The sequence below is a fragment of the Vipera berus genome, assembly GCF_964194415.1.
Source record: "Vipera berus genome assembly, chromosome: 1".
Taxonomy (NCBI): domain Eukaryota; kingdom Metazoa; phylum Chordata; class Lepidosauria; order Squamata; family Viperidae; genus Vipera; species Vipera berus.
In genome coordinates, this window is record NC_138202.1 from 174,202,366 (window position 1) to 174,220,336 (window position 17,971).

The window sequence follows — 17,971 nt, forward strand, 5'->3', positions numbered from 1 at the left end:
TCTGCATACCTAGTACAGAGGAGGAGCCAGTGGAGTATGATAAGCGTTCCTGACTTATTAGTGATAATAGCATCAGAACAAATACAAAATCATTGCATTAAGGGAATGCAATTAAAGCTTTTCACTTCCAATATGGAAAGTAAGGGATTAAATCATGCAAGCGTGAAGTATTCTTCTGGGTAGAAAATGTATTGTTCTGTAGATCGAGACGGCTAAAGTGTGGAAATGATCTGTAACCATCGCAATCATTAAAAAGGTTGACATCTAACCCAGTATGCCTACTGATAAATGATACATTAAGAATTTTTATGTAAAACTGAATATTAACTGTCTCAAGAAAAGATTTTAATTGTGGAACAAACTGGTTTTAAGTGAGGCTTTTTGATCTGGAAGAAACACATCGACATTTTGAAAAAAATGCTGTTTTATTCACCTGAAAACAGATTTCTATTCAATTTTTCCTGAGGCAAAACCAGCTTCTTTCCTCTATTGGCAATCATGAATAACAGCTAATCATTATGTTCTGTGAAGATATCTTACTCCAGTCCAATGTAACATTCTGCCATTCTCACACCCTTAATTTGCATGCAAACAGGCGTTAAGCAAGGATATATCCTTTGCCCCATCTTATTTCATTGCTATGCTAATGGTGTTATATGGACCATTTCTAAACTTGAATCTTGATGTCCACTAAAGCACAGATTACGGTAATTTCTGTGCTTCTTTATACTGATAACACAGACTTTTTTTCTTGAAACCAAGATGTGTTTTTTTGTCTGTGTGAGTGTTAATCAAATACTATCTGGATAAGGATTTGGAAAGAAATCATTCCAAAATGAAGGTGTTCCTTTTCACTGAGAAACAACAGCAGTAGAAATAGTAAAGTAGTGATTTTCAAATTGAGCAAGCAAAAAAGCTGTTCCAGTACTCAGGTATTTTCTCCCAGCCCTTCTCTCTGGACACATGGGACCCATGAGACAACAGTCCTGGCTTAAAAGGCTGCAAAAAACAATTATTACATTTGCCAGATGTAATGAGAATACTTCAGTTCCTGCTGCAAAATAATGATAAAGTTTTGAGGTTTGTTGTTTTAGTGTTCAGTTTTGCATTGATTCTGTCCTCTCTCCCTCTGAAATGATTTAATTCAAATGTATTAAGATTCTATTGTAATTGCTTTCTTCTATTCCCAATACTTTGGATAGAATTAAAAGAATCTGCCACCTTAAGTATTGGCTGAGACAATACTTTTAGGGTTTTTGGCTGGCTCAGCAGATTTTTGATAAGTTTATTTATGCTTGGGGAAAAAAAAACTTTTGCATTTTTTTTCTTTTGTGCCATTTCTTCTTCAGTTTTAACATTATATATCTTGATAGAGCTATGCTGTTACGATATGAATAATGGGTGATTTCATATGTTGTATTACAATGTATATTGCATTGTACAGAAATATAGAAATTCTATGCAGCTTACACTTTAGGATTAAAAACAATAATAACAAAAATAGATAAGCAACCTAAAGAAATAATATGTAGTAATATGTTTGGAGGGGGAATTGCAAATAAATTCAGTCACAATTATAAGACAAAAATCCAGTATCAGATAGCAGATCATACTCTATTCCAGAGTCCCCTGGAAGAGCTAGATTTTTAGATCTTTATAAAAGCATAACTTGGTCAGGCTTGTATGCCCTTCAGGGGGAATGCAGTTTCATAGCATCTTAAAGCCAGAGAAAGCTAGATTGCCTAGATCAGAGGTGGGGAACCTTGGCTCTTTTATGAGTCATAAAAGAGCCAAGGTTCCCCACCCCTGGCCTAGATCTTCAGAAGAGACATTGATTTACAGTTTGTACCAAGACTATCTCAACTCAGGCATATCTTACTATCTGACAACAGGAGAAAGTTGATCCTATAGGAAGTTATGAAGTTATGAAGGGCTTTATAAGTGACAACCAACTTCTTGAAATGCATCTTGAAGATCACCAGCAACCAATGCAGCCCACAGAGTCAACCTGTGTAAAATGGAGAGTGTCTGTAACTATTCCCACTGCTGCATTCTGGACCACCTGTAACTTCTGAATGATTTTCAAGGCTAGTCCCATATAGGGTACTCTAGTTACTAGTAGTCAGGACAGGAGTTAACTAAAGAATATATGACTGTATGAAGGACCTTCCAATCCAGGAAATGTCGCCATTGGAAGGTGTTCCATTCAAAGGCCATTGTGATCACAACTGCCAGTTGCTCATTGAGCTGGATCCAAAAACCCTGGAGGATCTTCAAATTATGCAAAGTTTCCTCTGAGAGACTACAACCACATCATAAATTAAAAGTGGTGAATCTCTGTAAATGGACGTTTCTTAATTTCAAAATGACCAGTCTTGTAGAGTTGAGCCTAAGGGTATTTGTCCCCTCCAAATCCTCAGCCCCAGGAGCTGGATGTCATTGCCTGGATAGTCAAAACTTTTCTTTTTTCTATAGCTGTTTCAAATCCCCCTATGTATCTTTCCGTATGTAAGAAAGTAGTAAGAATCTCAAGCTGGTGGTTTTTAAGTGCACTGAGCTTGCTGGCTGGCCTAGAAAATTCTGAGAATTGCAATTCTTGAAAATCTGGAAGGTTCCAAGTTGGGGAAAGCTGTGTACAGCAAAACATCTGCTGTAATTAACATAAAATGAATGAGCTTGTAAAATTTGCACTTAAACAGCAATGTTCTGCTAATATTTGTAGGTCAATGAAGAGAATGGCTTGCAAGCATTCTTTTTATTTGGCCATAAAGTTGAGGTTTGCTTAAATTCTTATTGGGAAATTGTTGGATTTCTTTATACAAAGAAAACCTATTGTAAGCTAAAAATAAATGTTAATATTGCCAAACAACGGAAAGTTGCCTCTTCTACTATTATAGGCTGTAATCAGTTCCATACACACAGATGTTCCATTCAATTTCTGTTCTGTTTGGATTACAACTATAGTAGCCAAATGTAGGTTCAGAGCCAAGTTGGCTGGATGCAATTCAGGTGGCTTTTTCAGGACTCACGTCTGTAAAGGAATGCTGTATCTCGCCAAATTCCTTACTGCTGAATTGTGATAACCAACAAAAAGTGTTCCTCCGAGTTAGGGGTTAAAGGTTGTAATAGATCATGGCTCTGTTCAAACTTCTTCAATTCTTTCTTTGGTAGACCCAGATATGGAAAGGCTGTGCAATTTGAGACCCGTTAAACAAATAATCCATCAGCAAAAGCCTATAGCCAGCTACTAGACATTATCCCTGCATTTGTATTCTCTGATATAGGACCCAGATTGTTGGGGGCAATTAAGCTGACTTTATAATAATGCCACTTGGGTGTGTGTGTGAAAGCCCTAATAAGCAGGCATATACATAGAATGAAGGCTACTGCTAAGCTTGTAAGCCGCCCTGAGTCTTCGGAGAAGGGCGGGATATAAATGGAATTTTTTTAAAAAAATTAAAAACAAACTCCTTGTGAACTGGATGGTGGGTTGAAAGCAGCATTCTGGGTCTGAATTACAAATGGATATGATAACAGAGAACATGTGATTAATTACTAAGGCCCAATCGTAAGTGCAGTTCACATTTGTTTGTCTTTGTGATTAATCATTTATTGTGGTATTCAATCCAAGTGTCCTGGGTTAACAAAGACAATCTAAGCTCAGAATCAGTTGGATACTCATTTATATCAGTGCTGTAGCTCTTCTCTCATAGAAAGGGCCAGGCTGTCTTCCAACTTACTATACCATATGGGAAAAGAGCACCACTTACTGAGTACCATCCCTTCTCCCCCCCCCACCCCCCAAAAAAGCAAGAGTGGAGAAGTCATGGGCCCTATACAGCTCCATACCACCAGACACAGCACCACTGAAACTCAGAGGTATATGAGTTTTCAGAGGCCCATTAAGATTTTTCTTGTATTTTTATTTCCAAAAATAGGGGTGGAAATGGGAGAATAAGAACGGGAGTGGAAAGCCTCTGAAGACAAAGTACTGTAATCTCCACCTTTAATTTTTACTTGTTTCCCCAAATGGTTTAAAATATTGTCAGAGTTCTAGGCTGTTTGAAGAAGAATTGAAAGTTATTATTATAGATGGAAATGGGAGCAGTTTGCTTACCAGAGGCTTTCTGCTCCCATTTGTACTCTTAAAAGCTCAGAAAAACAGGTCAAAGATTAGCCCTGTTCCTGTGACATCACCACCTTTCTTGTAATATCACCTAAAACATTGCTACTCTACTCTTGGATCTAGAGTAAGGTTAGGTTTCCCATTTTGTAAGACTTGGCTCCAGTAATTATTTACTGTAATAACTAAAGGCATCGTGTTTGAAATGTAATTTGGAACAAGATTTTGGGATTGAATTTTTATTTTCAGTACCTGAATGTATAAGATCTCTTTTAGCCTTCAGGAAAAGCCTTAATACTTGGCTATGCTGACTGTCATGGGGCCCTGAAAGAGAAGCTATTGGCTGGAGCTAATTGGTGCACTTTAACAGAGAAGGCACCCCCCACCTCTCTGCTCCAAACCCATGTTTTTACTTAGTTTTAATTTTTGTAATGTTAATTCATTTTATATTTATAATTGCTTGGATATTTGTATATTTTATCTCAATGTAAGCCGCTCAATCTCGTTGAACTATGAGATGGGTGGCAAATAAATTTAATAATAACAACAACAATAACAATAATTTGAATACGAATGGTAGCCCTAAGTGTGTTTAGGACTGTTGTCATTTGCAAGAAACAAATACAGAAGAAAGCAAACAAAAACATTTCATGGTGAATATTGGACATTATCCATGCACTAGAGGATGGCAGATAGCAGTTTTTCTCTCATTGTGCTAGGTTCAGTCCACTTTCTTGGCTCCGTAAATGGTCTTTGCAGCAAACCACAGGGTCACCAGTATAATGATACATGCACAGTGATGTCATCACACACATGCCCCCATTACATACTTGCATCCTAGTGTCTGGCGCAACTATGTAAATTATGACCTACGTGTGTTGACGCTGTCACTCATATTTTCATGATTTGCCTTCTCTTGCTCTGCACCCCATAGAGTGTTGTCCCTTCAGTGCTGCAACCCAAATTCTCTAGCTTTAAATAAAAGCTAAAAATACTAAGTGAATATGCTGGGTGTACCATTTCTTTCTCTTCAGTGTCATAGTGAATACACTGTGGTTCTGATTTGGAGTACTTCAAAGTAGTTGAGCCCTTTTAAGTGTGCTATTTTGGTTTGAAAAGAAATGTACAGGGACTTCCTGTTTGGCAGCCGTCGGGACAACTGGGAAAAGCCGGTGCTCGGCTTTCCAGCTTGGTTTTTCTTTGTCTACCGATCCTTAAAGGGTCGGAAAGTTGCCCTGGAGGGGCAATGAAGGAGGAGGGATACTTCAGGAGCTCAGATCAGGGGGCACCCAATCAGTGCGAACTGTAGGACCCTCTGAAAAAATGAAAATAAAGGCTGCCGGGACAATCCAGCAACCCTAGTCGTCTCCAGTAGGAAGAAAAGGAATATAAATCAGCTGATTCTCAACTGTGTGCTGAAGCTGGGTGAGCAAGAATTTTTCTTTCCTTCTCCTTGAGGATTATAAATGTTGTGCCCCTGATGGGAAAGGGCTGAAAAGTAAAGACCCCCAGAAGAATTAAAGTTAAAAGCAGCGAGTAATTACAAAGAAGGGGAAAGACTCTTTGTTAAAAATATCGGACATTGATAAATAAGCCAAGGAGGACATCTAGTGGCGAAAGAAGAACAAAATTTCTGATATATTGTGTGAATTGAAAAAATTGTTGATTGAAGTAACCTTGACAAAGGACACCTGCAAATGATAAGAGTGCCTTGGTGTGAGATTGTGAGGAAAAGACTCTTCAAAGTTACTTTTATTTAATTTGGCTAAATCTAAACATGTTGTTTTGGCTTTAGACTGTAAGCTGTAAAATGACTTCATCAAATATTACCAGAATTATGAAGAAAACCTCTTCTGCACCCTCAGTAGGACAGTCTAGTCCTACAACACAGGGATCTATTGAAGCAATGTTGCAACATGAAAAGATAAGCACTGCTCAAAGTGAAACACAGATTTCATTAAAATTCCTTCAAGAACATATGTTAAAAAATCAAGAGGCATTGGAAAGAAACCACCTGGAAATGCAGGAAAATCACAAAGAAACACAAAATAAACTTGAGAAAGTAAGTGAAGAAATTTTGAATATAAAGGGAAAATTTGAATCTCAGAATCAAATGATAATTAAAAACCAACAGAAAATACACAAAATTGAAGAAAAAACAGATGAGAACAATAAAAAGATAGAAATGTTATTACAAGAAAATGAAAAACTAGAGAATGCAATTAAGACTTTAGAGATGGAAAAAGCGGAACATTATTTAAGATTTCAAAGTATCCCTGAGGATAGAGAAGAAAACATAGCGGAGGTGATTATTGATATCCTGGAGGTTTTAAAGGCAGACAGAGGAGAAATTCAGCTAGAGGTCGATGAGATATTTCGCATCAATTCAAGCTATGCAAGAAGAAATAAACTGCCAAGAGAAGTACATGTACGGTTTGCAAAGAAGACAACAAGAGATGAAGCACTACGGAAAGTTAGAGATGAGCCAATACAATACAAAAATAAAGAAATTGTGGTCTTAAAGCTGATACCCAAGAGAGTTAGAGACACACAAAGACAGTATCACTTTCTGACCACGAAGCTGATTGCCAATGGTATAAACTTCAGATGGCTGATGCCGGAAGGCATCTTAATAAACTGGAACAATACAAGATATAGATTGGACTCAATCTGGAAGGCAGAAGATTTTGAAGTAAGGAATAGGTCAATTTTAGATGAAGGAGTGAAACTTAGCCAAGGGGAGAGTAAGGAGCAGAAACAAACAGAAGAGAGGACCCAAGGAGCAACTGCACAAACAGAAGAACAGAAAGAGGAAGACGACCAAAAGGGCGAGGATGAAGGACTTGCCGGAGAACAAAGGACTACTAGATCTACTAGACCTAAATATAAATAAATGGAAATGGAGAAAGAAAACAGAATCTTCTCAGTAAACATAAATGGACTGAATTCCCCAATTAAAAGAAATAAGATTTTTAGGAAGTTACAGAAATTGAATTTGGATATAATCTTTTTGCAAGAAACACATATAAAAGAACAACATCATAAATTATTGAAATATACAAAAATTGGGAAACTTTATTATGCATCAGCGCCACAGAAAAAAAGAGGAGTCGCTATATACATTAAAGAGACAATAGATACTAAAATGGTATATTCAGATAAAGAAGGAAGAATTTTAATTTATCTGCATCAAAAGCAAATATTATTAGTGGTAATTTATGCACTGAATAATAATCAAGAAAATTTTTACAAAAACCTACATAGGAAAATAATAGAAATGGAGTACCAAAATATTTGCCTACTAGGAGATTTCAATGCAATAATAGATGGAAAAATTGACTATAAAAGTAACAAAACAGGGAAAAGTGGAAGAGGAAGATTACCTAAGACATTTTTTGATATAGCGGAGGAAATCGGAATTCAAGATGTTTGGAGGGAAGTTAATCCACAAAAATTGCAATATACTTTTTATTCAAATAGCCAAAAATCTTGGTCAAGGATTGATATGATTTGGATGACTGCTGACGTGAGAATGAACGTACAGGACATTGAAACAGAAACAGGCATATGGGCAGATCATAATCCTTTGAAAATGACCTGGAAAGGAATCCAAAAAAGGCCAAGATGGACTTTAAATCGTTCCATATTAAAAGAAAAAGAATTTATAGAGTTAACAAAAAAAGAAATGGAATTCTTCTTCAAAGAAAATAAAAAAGAAGACACAACAGTACAAAATGCTAAAGCGTACTTTAGAGGTATAGCTATAACGTATATGGCAAGGAAAAATAAACAGAAAAAACAGCAATATGTATTATTAAAAGAAGAATTTGGAAAGTTAGAATTAGAACTGCAAAAAAATCCACAAAAAAGACTTTGAAAAGAGAAATGGATATAATAAAACATAAATTAAATCTGTTAGACTTAGAAAAAGTGGCAGAACAGATAAAAAGAGCGAAACAATTTTTTTTAAATGCCAATAAGCCGGGAAGATGGTTAGCTTATAAACTTAAAAAATAGAAAGAAAGAAAAACGATACATAATTTACTCTATGGGAAAAGTTATTTACAATATAAAAATGAAGAAAAAAAGATAAAGAATTCTATAAGGAATTGTATGATAAGGAGGAGACTTCAAGAGAGAAAACTGTAAAATAATCTTCGAAAGATTTCAGAGACATTTAAAATTATGTTAGATGAAGGGGTTACAATGATGGAAATATCAGAGGCCATAAAGAGACAAAAAAAATGGGAAAACACCAGGTCCAGATGGGCTTCCGGCGGAGTTATATAAGAACTTACAAGAGATACTAAGCGAACCGTTGAAAGACGTTTATTAGAAGCTAAAATGCCAATGACGTGGATTGAAGCAAATCTTTCATGGCAATTTATGATTCATCAATTACAAATAATGGATTTTGGACAGAATTTTATAAATATGGTAAAAACAATATATAACAAACAAACAGCCAAAGTGATTGTGAATGGAGATTGTACTGAGAGCTTTGAAATAAGAAAAGGCACAAAGCAAGGATGCCCATTGTCCCCTCTGTTATTCATTTTCACTTTGGAAGTTTTAAATCGAAATATAAGACAAGATACAGAAATTAGAGGGTTGGGGATAAAGGGTGAAACATATAAATTACAAGCATTTGCTGATGATTTAGTATTAATTTTGGAAGAACCCTTGGAGATGATCCCTAAATTGTGGGGGAAGATAGAACAGTATGGAGAAATAGCGGGATTAAAAATAAACAAAGAAAAAACTAAGATAATAGTTAAGAATCTTACGGATAAGCAAAAAAGCCAATTGTCAGAATCAATAGAGGTACAGATAGTGAAAAAGGTTAAATATTTGGTATATATTTATCAGCTAAATGCTCAACAATAAAAGAAGACAATTATACAAGGCTATTGAAACAAATAAAGCTAGACTTGGAAAAGTGGAAGAATTTACAATTGTCAATACTAGGAAGAATTGCTACAGTTAAAATGAATATATTGCCTAAGATTTTATTTTTATTTCAAACAATTCTGATAAAACTTGAGAAAAAATTCTTCCAAGAGTTGAATTCATTAATTTTGAAGTTTGTATGGCAAGGAAAGAAAGCTAGAATAAACATGAAAACGTTGCAAGATGCTAAGGAAAATGGAGGCTTTGGTCTACCCAAGTGGGCTTTGTATTATCAAGCATCTGTATTAACATGGGTGAAAGAATGGATAATTCTTAGGAATAAAAGGTTGTTATATTTGGAGGGACATGACTTACAATTGGGGTGGCACACTTTTTTGTGTTACGGGAAAAACAAAATTCGTAAGTATTTTCAAAATAATTGTATTAGAAATGCTTTGATAACAGTATGGGAAAAAATCAAAACTAAAATATATGTAAAAATCCCAGGGTGGTTATCAATGATGGAAGCTTTCTCACACCCAAATTTGGTAGATTTTGAAAAAAAATTGGGCATACAGAGATATTTTGAATACTGATGGGACATTAAAATCAAAACAAGAGCTGGAAAATCAGGGCATCAACATGTCAGGGTGGGCACTGTTACAAATACAAAATAGATATGAAAAAGATGTGAAACTGTATGGAGTTTATAAAGAACAAACTGTATTTGATAAGATATTGTTAACTTCTGATGAGAAATTAATTAAGAAAATGTATAATTTTTTGTTAATTTTAGAGATGGAAAGTGAACAAACTAAAGAGACAATGACGAAAAACACTGGTTATAATATAGAATTAGAAAAATGGCAAAAATTATGGGAGAGAAATTATAAACTGATAATGTCAACTGCGTATAAAGAAAATTTATATAAAATGTTTTATAGATGGCACCTGCCTCCAGCAAGATTAGCAAAAATGTTTAAAAATATGTCAGATAGATGTTGGAAATGTAAACATAATTCAGGTACATACTATCATATCTGGTGGACATGTGATAAAGTAAAGGCCTATTGAAAAAAATACATGCTTGGTTAGAAAAAGTATTAGGAGAACATGTAGTATTTAATCCTGAATTTTTTCTATTAGGTATAATACCAGAAAAGATTAATAAGCAAAATTCATATTTGGTTCTACATATTACAACAGCAGCAAGAGTAATCTACATGCAATACTGGAAGAATGAAGGAATACCATCAGAGGAAGAAGTAATTAAAAAAATACTGGAATGCGCTGAGATGGACAGACTAACTATGAGGCTGAAACATAAAGAAGAAACAGAATATTACCAAAGCTGGAATTTATTCTACAAATTGCTAGAGGAGAGAACCAAAGAGTAGGACTTGGTTATGTATTAGCGTTTTTTGAACCCAGATCACACGCTGATTGAAAAATTAACATATGTATGTAGAGAAAATAATAATAATAAAAAGCTTACTTGATAAAAAAATATAAAGTGGTATTAACACAATTAACAACAACAACAACAACAAAAGAAATGTACAGAGGTATTTTGAGTTTTATAGAAAAGGGTATGTTACTTATGGTAAGCCATAGTTCTCTTCAAAAGCAGTCAAAAACAAGATGAATTGGTGTCAAATTCGTTGTGAAAATTCGTTCTTGCAGTTTATGTGTCCTATTTGAGGTATGACCCTCTAGAGGTCCTACCAATACTAAATGTGGTAACCATACTTGTCTTCTTAATTTATAACTTATGGTAGTCTGTGGAAATTAAGATAGCCTTTGAAGCCAACAGTGCCATCCATCCCTGCTGCTACCTGCGGTGGCACTGTTGTCCAATCATGGAGACACTAAGAATATAATACTGATTCTAAGTCTCACCAGTCTGTAAAATACTGTACATGGTGATAATAGTTTGCACTGAGAATAACTGGCTTTTCCCCCTCTTATTTTCAATAGAATTCCATTCTCTCTGTGAAAGAACTTTGTGGCCTCCCACCGATTACCAGTCTGAAGCAATGCATTTTGACCTTGGTTTCACGGCTTGTGAACAGTGACAGTGTCCCTTCAGTAGCTCTCTGCATGAAGGACAACTTTCCTTATCTAGAACCATTGGGAACTCTGACAGATGTGCAGAAGAAGGTTCTAGCTGCTTATGACCAGGTTTGAGCTTGCCTATAGTTTTTATTTGCATTACAAAAAATATTTGAATTTGAAAGAAGGAAGCAGGCCATTCCATCTGCCTTGCACAGTACAGAACAAGAGTATGCTCTATTGGATTTTCTATTAGTGTGGCAAAAAAAATAAGCTTTTTGTCAGAAGAAATCCAATTCTCAGTCACATTTTAATAAGGGTTTTAACAACCGATCCACAAATGTTTTAAAGAGCTAGATATATTTAGCTCACCAAAGAGAAGGTTAAAGAAGACTTGATAGGCATCTTTAAATATTGGAAGTGCTGTTGTGCAGAATACATGAAAAGAGACAAGGTTAAACAAGATCAAACTCAGTAAATGGAAATTTAGGAAGCATATTTTTGCAGAACATTTAGAGATAGTTTTTAACTTCAGAGGGGTTTTTTCCTGTGGAAAAGACTATTTTAAATGGTGATATTTTTTTCTGGAAATATTTAATCAAAGTCTGGATATTTTAATGATATTCTGCACTGGATGAGGAATTGGAATAGCTGGTTCTTGACATCAATATCCAATTTTTTGATTCTGTGATTCAAATTGTCACTGAAATTACTTTGGGACAGAAATGGAACAGTGGGCAGATTTAAGAGAAGAATTGATATCAGTTCTAACAAAAAATACCTCCTATATTGGTAAGAAGGGAAATTTGGGGAGTTGATGGGAAAGGCTAATAGAAAGCAGTGGAGAAATTGTGACAATGAAAGACAAGAGAGATATGCCGAGGAGAGTGCATTCCTGAACACCAGCTAGTATGTATGTATGTATGTATGTATGTATGTATGTATGTATGTATGTATTTAGGATCTGATGAGAACATGACAGAAAAGCTGTCAGAAGATAGAATGAAAACTTAATCTCCCACCCCTGGATAATCTCGATCATACTTCAAGCTGGGAAACAGAATCCTAGGCCGTGCTAAATTCAAAAATGCCATTAAGCTTGGCATTCAGACAAATCAGAGATCAGTAGACCCATAGAAATAAACCACATTTACACACCATTCAAAAGGGACAATTAAAAAAGCTAAGAATGAAATCAAAGGACCAGAACACATCGTATCCATCACTCACCATTCATATAAACGCGTATTAACACTAGGCATAATCATCAATCAGAAAATGATAGTCTAATCAAGGAACTACCAAGGTGAAAATCACACTCCCACCAACATTGCAGAACAAGCCTTTGTATGTAAACTGGGAGCAAAGTCCACGTTGACTCACATTGAGGATGTTACCTAGTTTGTAACGAAATGTCTGCAGACAAACAACTAAGTTCAGAGAGCACCAAAAACTCCACAGTAATATAGATTTTTTTATACATTGCCTCATATTTGATGATTATTCAACAGTAATGTATATCTTTCACATTGCCTCATGATGTGCTTATTAGCAAGTTAGTTAAGTGTGGACTAGACAGCATGACAATCATATTTATTTATTAAATTTATATGCTGCTCATCTCAGCAATAAGGTGAGGGTGGCTTACAGATAATAAGGTGAATATAACAACTAGAATTTTAAAAAGTTATATAAGAGCTAATACCGAGCAGATAGATTCCATGAGGGTGAGATCTTCTTCTTATCCCATCAACCACCTCCAACAAAGAAGGCCTCCATTGCCAACTGGCAAAACCAGATTTTACCCCTCCTCCCACTCAGAAGACCAAAACGGTGGGAGCAGATATCACCTCTGACGGTAGAAACTTCCACAGGGATTGGCCACAGCAAAAAAGCCTCTTCTGTTCGACACTGAAAGCTGAAATTAACATCCGGGGTCCATATCCCTTTCTGCTGGAGGGAGCGGAATAGGGTAAACTCCTTGGGCCAAGACAGCTCCTCAGATGCCCTGGACCCATACCATTCAGAAAATGTTACAGCAAGGATCAGACCTGGGTCCTTTTATGTTTTAGTATTTTATTTGTGTTTTTGAATGAAGATGTTTGTGAAGTTTGCAGATAATACAAAACTGAATAGTATAGCTAATACTCTAGAAGACTGAAAGAACATCACAACTAAAATAATAAAACAAAACGAAAAAGCTTTAGTGCAGGGACAATGCCACAACTGATGAGGTTAATCCAAGACACAGTTATTCCTATTGTTTTATCCAAGCCCTCATCTCAAAAAATAATGTTAAGATTATAGCTCAGATATTTTAGAACAGAACTGTGTTTTTTAAATATAGTAATTGGCATATTATTGTTATTTGCAGAGATTTATGATAGATCTGATGTTTTAGAACAGACATGTCAAACACAAGGCCCGGGGGCCAGATCTGGCCCGCAAAGTGGTTTCATGTGGCCCGCGAAGCCATCCTGGAAACAGTGAGGGAATGGCCCCCGCTGCCTTGGCTCTGGCCCAGGCCGGCCAGGAGCCAATGTACAATTTTGTGGTGGTCATCTATGTTGAAATACATTCAGTCTTAGCTCCACAAGGCCATCTGGAAACAGTGAGGGACCAGCCCCTGCCGCATCGGCCCCGCCCCCGGGTGCACGCTGGGGAGGTATCACCCTTTGTGAGGAATGAAGAAATGCACCATTGCCTGGAAGTGGCCAGCACATGGCCCTGCCTACTTCAGGCAGGCTCGGGGCTGGGCAGCATTGTGCTTCTCTTCAGATTTGTGCCACCCGGCTCAGCCTCTCGGCGCTGTGAGGAGAGGGCCATGTGCTGTCCACTTCCAGGCGATGGTACATTTCTTCATTCCTCATGAAGGATGACACTTCCCCAGCTGCATTTCTTGCCTGTTTTTCTCCCTCCCTCATCTCAAATATTTTCCCATCACTCTGTTGGAAGGAAGGAAGGAAGGAAGGAAGGAAGGAAGGAAGGAAGGAAGGAAGGAAGAAAGGAAGGAAGGAAGGAAGGAAGGAAGGAAGGAAGGAGAGGGAGGGTCTGAGGGAAGTCCTGCCTTAGTCCTTCACTGCTGCCCTTTTACCATCCCCTTGCCCCCTCCTCCTGGCCTAACCTGGGGGGTCTCCCATCCTATTGCTAAGGAAGCTTTGGATACAAAGCCAGGTCTCCTCACATGGAGAGGAAGTGGGGCCTCTGATGTTGCCCTCATACCCATCATGAGCAACCTGGCTAAAGAGAGCAAGCACAGCAGCTGGGCACCCCCTTGGGGAAGTGGGGATGGGCTTAGTGCTGCGGGTGCTTGAGGGCTAGGCTGGGCATTTGACCTCTGCATCACCGTCCAGCCTCCCCCCCGCATGGCCTGAGAGGAACAGTGAGGCTCCTCCAGTGGACCATGCCTCGGCACTTGCCCCAGTCCCATCTCCTTCTGCCAGAGACCCTCAGATTTGTCCCACTCCTGCCCAGGCCCCCATAGGTACCATTGACACGAACAATGTAGAGCTGGCCATGCCCACCCAGTAGGTCACACACACTCCAGCCATGCCCAACCAGTAGGCCATGCCCACCCTGGCCACAGCCACCCGGCCCCTCAAGGGTAACCGCAATGCTGATGCGGCCCTCAATGAAATTGAGTTTGACACCCCTGTTTTAGAATGTAGAGGTGATTTTGATTGTATTGTTGCCTTGAATTTATACTCCGAATTGCCACAGACAGGCTTGACTAGGAGCAAGCAGGATAGAAATATGATAGATAAATAAATCACCAAAACGTAATTTTTTCTAAACCAGTGACCTGAAGTCTGATTTATTCCAGTTTATAGGTATGACAGCACCCCAAATTTACATATCAATGAAATTAGAAAAAATACTTCTCATTTATTTACAACTAAAATATTGGCATATAATAAAATGTCATGTTCTCCTTGCCCCCTCCACTTCCAAGTAATTCCTCCGATATTTCCAGAATTTAGATTAGGTAGGCAGAGGATTCTAAAAACAAATTTAAATAAAAGGCAAAGGAATGCACCTTTGATACACCTCTCAGTGTAAGTGAAATGAGAAAGCACCTGATTAATAATCACCTGTCATTCAGGAGCTGACTGAAATACATCAATCCAAAATATAAAACACTGCAGAAATAAACCAAAATAAATTGAAACTTATTTCAAAAACTGCCAAGGGGCTATTTTAAACCTTGCTTGACAGCCTATGAAATTATAGCTGCTAGATCTTGCCTGTTTTGAGTTAAAGCAAGAACATCAGTGAAAAAAAATCTGTTATTAATCGCCGCATATAAATGCAACCTCATATTGTGCAGTACAGTGAGAAGAATAACCTGTAATATGTAGGCAAAGTAGCTTTTAAAATATTAGCCTCCATGTTTATCAAGGAAGCATAACACATGTAAAAAAGGGAGAAAGTAACTCATTTAATTCATATTTGAAGGTGACCACATCTACTTTTTAAATTTTTTAACAATGTATAAAGTAAAAAAATAATATTCAAAGTTCACATTTCCTGAATTTTGCAATGCAGTTTGTGAACAATTTTAAGATGCATGTACTCAGAATGTACAAAATCTATGTTGTTAGAGACTGTTCTTTATACAATTGTGTTAACTAGGCCATTTTTTAAACTTAGAAATGCATATACCTGTATTGAGAAATACAATCTATGCTACATGAAAATTTTAGTATAGACTTTTTTGAAAAAAAAAATACAAATGGTTGATTAATAGAATTTGACAAATTGCAAACATGACAAGGTGGAAAAAACCTCCTATTCTTATTGGAAGTAAATGTCAAATGCTTGGATCCTACTGAATAGGAGGCAGAAACTTCATTGTTCCCATCCCAGTTTCATTCTATCTCAAATCTTCCCTTGCTTCTGCACTATAGTTAGAACAGGGGTCTTCAAACTTGGCCGTTTTATAACTTGTGGACTTTAACTGCCAGAATTCCTCAGCCAGCATGCCTGGCTGAGGAATTCTGGGAGTTGAAGTCCACAAGTCATAAAACGGCCAAGTTTGAAGACTCCTGACTTAAAATGAGGAGTTCAGTTGCTGATATGGGAGGCTTTTTAAAATTCTTTGCTTCAAAAACCTATTCCGCATTGGGGTGAGAAGATGATTTTAGGATGGAAGTGCCACCAAAAATCCCCTCACCTTTCCATGCATTATGGTGAAAATTGTCCTCCACACCAGTTTGGGGTTGTGATTGGGCTGCAGAGCTAAGATCATGGAGACAGAGGCCCAGGTCTGCCTTCAAGCCATAGAATTTTGCTAGGGGATTTTAGGCACCTTGTCCTCTTTTAGCTCAGACTACCCTTGGGATAAGTTGCTGGGTTAAAAGTTGAGTAGCACTCAAGGTGTTTATAGAAAAATACAGCACATACTGGGACAAAATAAAAATAAATACATAATTTTAAAAGCATCGTAACAGGTCAATGCAAACATGTATAAAATAAGGATTTTAACCCTTAGTCACACTTCTGTTCTATTACATTTAAACATTATACTTATTATGAAAAGTAATATGAAATAGCTCGTGAGGCAACTTGTTTTCCATGCTTTAAAAGTATTCTGGCCAGGTAGCCAACCTTACAATCCGGAATGGGCCAGTTACCAGGTGGTTAGCTTGTTTATTTGACCAGCTTTTCATTTTTTGGGTGTGTGTGTATTTTTTAATGGTCCCATTTGGAGCTATGCCACTGCACACTTTGGTCCAGCATTTTGCTACATAGGCAATATGAACATCCAATAAATATGTATATTTACCTGGAGGGAGAGTGAATTGTAAACAATCTATTTTTAAAATATTCCTTTAGAATCTGGATTCAGAATACTTTGTTTCAAATTGAATATATTCTTTTTCCTTTTATGACCTCTACTCACATATATGTAGACACTGAATTCAAACATATTTTTATCTTATGCTTTGGGTTCTTTTAACATCATCCTTTAGCTTTCATGTAAGATTCTTCACTGAAATGACTCTGGAATCATTTGCATTCCAATTTCTCAGACTATGCAGTCATCTTCTTTATTGTGTAGTCTGAGGAAGTGGCTGGCAGCAAGGCCCCATAATTAATTTTGTTCTTTTTATGGAAAGCAAAGAATTTACAGTGTGTGTGTGTGTCCTGGCAGGACAATATCTGGACCATAATTTCTCTCTCACTTGTCCTGCAGTTTCTCCCTATATTGGTCAGATCTGTTTTATTAGAGTTGGTTGTTTGTTTGTTTTTTACAATTTTTATTTCATTGCAATTTCCAAAATTATGTCTATTTAAATAAGTAATGCAACTTGTATTAATGAGAACATTCTCAAAGCTGTAGAACTATTTGTCATCCTACCTCACAGGGTTGCTCTTGTGGGGAAAATAGGTGGCAGGATTATTAGAGCTACTCACCACACACACACACACACACACAAACACAAACACAAACACAGACACACACACAGAGAGACACACACAGACAGAGACACACACACACACACATACACACACACACAGAGAGAGAGAGAGAGAGAGAGAGAGAAAGAGAATAGGGGGGATAAAAATCTAGTCATCAAAATCCCATCCTCCTCTTTGTTCCAAAATGCAAAGAAGATAATTTGTTTTTCATTTTTCTTCTTCTTTGAAGTCATTGTAGATGACATGAGGTTATTTGGAAATGACTGGGCAACATTTTTATTTTAAGATTTGCTTATCTAGCTGAAGCGGGGTTGGACTAGAAGACCTCCAAGATCCCTTCCAATTGTATTAATCTGTTATTTATTTAAAATACAGTATTTATTTAATCTATTAATACATTAATGTTTAAGCCAGAATATAGTTTCTTAACTAATTTATATCTTCTGCTTCTACTTCTGTTGCATGTATGCTGTATATTTTAGC

At 36.9% G+C, this 17,971-nt stretch overlaps 1 protein-coding gene across 1 annotated transcript in view; it reads left to right on the forward strand.

The window, feature by feature from the left end:
* The window catches only part of PLCL1 (phospholipase C like 1 (inactive)), a gene marked incomplete at its 5' end in the record, with an annotated part of 213,301 nt that overhangs the window by 155,993 nt on the left and 39,337 nt on the right, over positions 1-17,971 (forward strand). Inside the window, one exon of the mRNA XM_081329954.1 lies at positions 10,991-11,194. Within this exon, the coding sequence (XP_081186080.1) occupies positions 10,991-11,194 (204 nt within the window). The remainder of the gene's footprint in view (positions 1-10,990; positions 11,195-17,971) is intronic.